This window comes from Eucalyptus grandis, chromosome 4, assembly GCF_016545825.1.
Source record: "Eucalyptus grandis isolate ANBG69807.140 chromosome 4, ASM1654582v1, whole genome shotgun sequence".
In the NCBI taxonomy this organism is placed as follows: domain Eukaryota; kingdom Viridiplantae; phylum Streptophyta; class Magnoliopsida; order Myrtales; family Myrtaceae; genus Eucalyptus; species Eucalyptus grandis.
The window spans coordinates 1,748,420-1,752,368 of record NC_052615.1 but is presented as its reverse complement, the minus strand read 5'-3'; the positions used below and the strand labels follow the sequence as shown (position 1 = coordinate 1,752,368).

The following is a 3,949-nucleotide window of genomic DNA, read 5'->3' as shown; positions in this document are numbered from 1 at the left end:
CAAGTTGTGCGATCACCGATCTTTGACCAGTCAATGAGGACTTGCACCAAGGACATAACGTGAGCCTGGCCGAGGTCTTGAAATAGAAAGGATCCTTTAGGGAGAAGGATAAAAAGGCTCGAACGATGTCCAGTTAGAGCAATCAGAATGAACGTTCTTGGGTTTCTGAAATTAGAGATTTCATTCGATGGGCATGAACTTTCTTCAAGGTAGAATGTCCGTCCAGGCTTTTCGAACTCCGACTGCTACATTCGGCTGCCGGGACTTGGTACGTTATTACATCAAAAAGCTACCTTCGCGGGGGGAATTTTGTACTGATTGTTTGTCTGCGCTTCCGACATTTGCCTTTGCTTTTGAGCCGCACTGCTTTTACGAGTCATGGCTCTTTTCTTTTTCTTTTTATTTTATTTTGTTCCTTTCTAATCTTTCTTATAAATAAATGGAAGAGATTCAGGATGTGACTTTGATGTCGTATTACATAAAAGGAATTCTCGACTTTTTTTTTCTTCTCTTTTTGAACGAGAGCTGAAAGATTGTATTCGAAGAGAGGGATGAATTTGAAGTCACATTGCATGGCATTCAAAAGGAAAAGTCTCCCTTGAGGATGAATGTCCTGGAATGTTTCATATTGGAATCGTGGAAGCTCGCCTTCGAGTTCCTGTTCATGTAATGCTCCGTTGTGGAATTTGAAATGCTTGAAGATGAAAGAACTTGAAATTTGTGTACGGCGCCCTGGTCTGGGGATGGGGTTTGCCTTTTCTTAGGCTAATTAGAGGAAGTGTCCGACAAAGTTTGCATAGGCAATTTGATCTCTTTTCAATCTCTTCTATCCCTTGCTCTATTTATATATTCGCAATGTAGATTTCCTCTACAAGCATAATTTCATCTTCTATACATGAACATATATACCAATCCGGAGTGGCCACTAATCAATTCAGAATAGCCTAAGTCGGTTGGACGTCTAAAGGTTTAGGTAATATTTGAAACTGATTGAACTTTAACAATCAAGAGACAGTGATATGACCACGTTAAAATCTTAAACTTCTTGGCGCAAAACAGTTTTGGCCATGCGTTTGGTCGCCAAATGACATCGAGAAAAATGTCATGCAGCAAAGCAATCATTTAAATCTATAACTCTGTCATGCAATAGCTGCGACACAGCTATGTAATCTTGAAGCTGACACGTAGTCACACGACGAAAATCCTACTCCCAAAGAAATTCTGAATCAAAGGCTAATTCGTAGTTATGCAATCTAAAGCCTGATACACAAACCACAAACTGTCATGGAAGTGAAATCTTATACATGGCTATGCAATCTGAGGTTGACACACAGTCATGCAATCTAAGGCTGACAGCCAGTCACCTCCCCTTCTTGAGTGCAGGATATGGCGGAATACTCTGCTCGCTCCTGAGAAAGTTCTCAGGATCGACCCGACCCTTCACGATGGCCAGCCTCTTGAAGTTGTCCTTGAAGTATTTTACGCCCCAAACGCTCGCTCCTGAGTAACTCTCTTCGCCTTTCCCGTTGATTCCCAAGTCGAGATCTCTGTAATTCAAATAGGCAGCTCTAGGTGACGCAGAGACATATGGTGTCATGTAATTGTACAGCATTCTCATCCAGTGCAAATGCTTTTTGGACGCTTTAACCCCATTTTGAACCCACTTCACCAGGTACTGTACGTTGTACAAATTGCCCCTCCTGTGAGGAAATGGTAGTTCTGACTCTGGTATCTCATTCATTTTCCCACCATAGGGGTCCATTATCATGAACACGATCTCCTCTTCCAAAAACCTTTCCCATATTCCTCTCAATCCGACTTCTGGAATGGGTTCCTGCGCGAAATCCGACTTCGCTTTGAAGTAGCTCTTGTATAGCGTGTTCCTGTCTAACAATACCTCCAGTGGGTCGTCCTTCTTGTAGCCGGCGAAATAGAGCACGGACTCAATCCAAGTCATTTCGGTGCAATTGTCGACCTTCAGTCCCAGCTCAGGAAAGCTTTGGTTCATCAGTGGCATAAGACAATCCAATTTACCAAGGAACAAACTGTTAAATGCGGCTTGTACGGTTCTTGCGCCCCCATTATTTGGATCATCCACATCCTGAATTATCACCCTAATGAAGAGATCCTCAGATAGCTCATGTGCAATGTATTGCCACCTGTGCACCAGCTCGATTGCGCCTTGTTCAAGCGATCTCGATACTGTGAAGACCGTCACGGTCGGTGGGACCCTGACCAACTTGATTTTCCATGACAATATGATTCCGAAGCTAGCTCCACCACCACCTCTTATGGCCCAAAACAAGTCCTCACCCATTGATTCTCTGTTGAGGATTCTCCCATTGACATCAATTAAATCAGCATCAATGACATTATCAGCTGCTAGGCCATGCTTTCTCAACATAGTACCAAACCCACCTCCACTAAGATGCCCACCAATCCCAACACTAGGACATATACCAGCAGGGAACCCATGGACTTTGCTCTCCATGGCAATGCTATAATAGAGTTCCCCAAGCGTTGCACCGGATTGAACCCAAGCTACTTCCTCTTCGAGGTTGATGTCCACCGAACAGAGGTTGACCAAGTCGACAAGGATGAACGGGGTTTTGCAGCGATAGGACAGGCCTTCATAGTCGTGGCCTCCGCTGCGGACCCTGATCTGTAGGCCATGTTTTTTGGTGCAAAGTATGGCTGCTTGGATTTCAGATTCGTGGAAAGGCGTGACGATGAGGAGGGGCTTCAAAGTTGACCTAGAAGAGTTGACCCATCTGGGGTTCTGTTCAGAAGATTGCAAGAGGTGCGGATAGGAGGAGGATTTGGAGGAGTATATGATTTCGAAGGTCTTCGTGTAGTCACTGAATCGAGTTTTGATGCATTGCATGAAACTTTCTTGGGTCGTGGTTGAAGCCACAAGGGGAAAGAAGAGCAGAACAAACGGTAGCACGAGAGTGTTCATGTTGTGTTGTGTATTGACAGATACAATGTTAATGTTGCAGAAAGTTTCGTGGCATCTTGATAGAAGATTGAACATATATTTTGGAACAGGTTTGGCGTTTACCGAGGTGGAATATTTTCAGTGAAGATCTGCAGAAGACGGCTAATTGACACTAAATTTGGCAGGGCAAGAACAAATTTATGATGATGATTCCAATGCCAGCAATTTCATTACATTATAGTTTGGGCCTTCTGTCCCCATCGGTTGGCAAATTTGAACCATCCCATGTCTTTGCTCAAAAGCCTTAGGTTATGTTTGGTCGTCCAATTTTTAATCAGGATAAAACTTGATATAATAGAATATAAAAACTTGGAATTTTCTTATTTCCTATATATTATTTGGGTCGGATAAATTTATATTTATATCATATCATATATTTTTTGATATAAATGACATATCATTGTAAATGAACTTAAAATTCATTAACTTAGATGATGAAAATCTCTTGCAACACTATTCTCTAATTTATTATTATTTTTTCTTTTTAAATTATTTTCTTTATTATTTCTTTTTCCCATTTCATCATTTTTAATAAAATTTTATCAAATAGTAAATTGTACTAATATACCTAAAATACAAAAATACCTAAAATATGTAATAAATATAAATATATAATTTATAGATTGAATGTATATTATAAGATAGAATTAAAGTTGAATATATAAATTAATATAAGATTAAATTAAAAAAAATTTTATTTTTTATTTCTTAAATTAGAATTGAAATATTATTTATATTGAAATATAACTTCAATGTTATTAATTTAATAAGTTTATTATTCGAGAAAAATAACTTTTCTATTATGACATTAAAATCTTATCTACCTTTATCCCACTTCCTCTATAAGATGATTTTATCTGATCTATTCCTCTTATATCCGACTTTATCTTGTCCTAAGCAAGAACCAAACGTATGATAAGATAAATCATATCTTATCTCGAATTTTATCCT

The 3,949-nt window shown here is 39.4% G+C and overlaps 1 protein-coding gene across 1 annotated transcript; it reads right to left on the bottom strand.

Moving 5' to 3' along the window:
• Positions 1-1,360: 1,360 nt before the first annotated feature.
• On the bottom strand, positions 1,361-2,959 carry LOC104442464 (berberine bridge enzyme-like 22). Its single transcript, XM_010055898.2, has one exon. The coding sequence runs from the start codon at positions 2,957-2,959 to the stop codon at positions 1,361-1,363; it is 1,599 nt and encodes a 532-aa protein (XP_010054200.2).
• Positions 2,960-3,949: the final 990 nt, after the last annotated feature.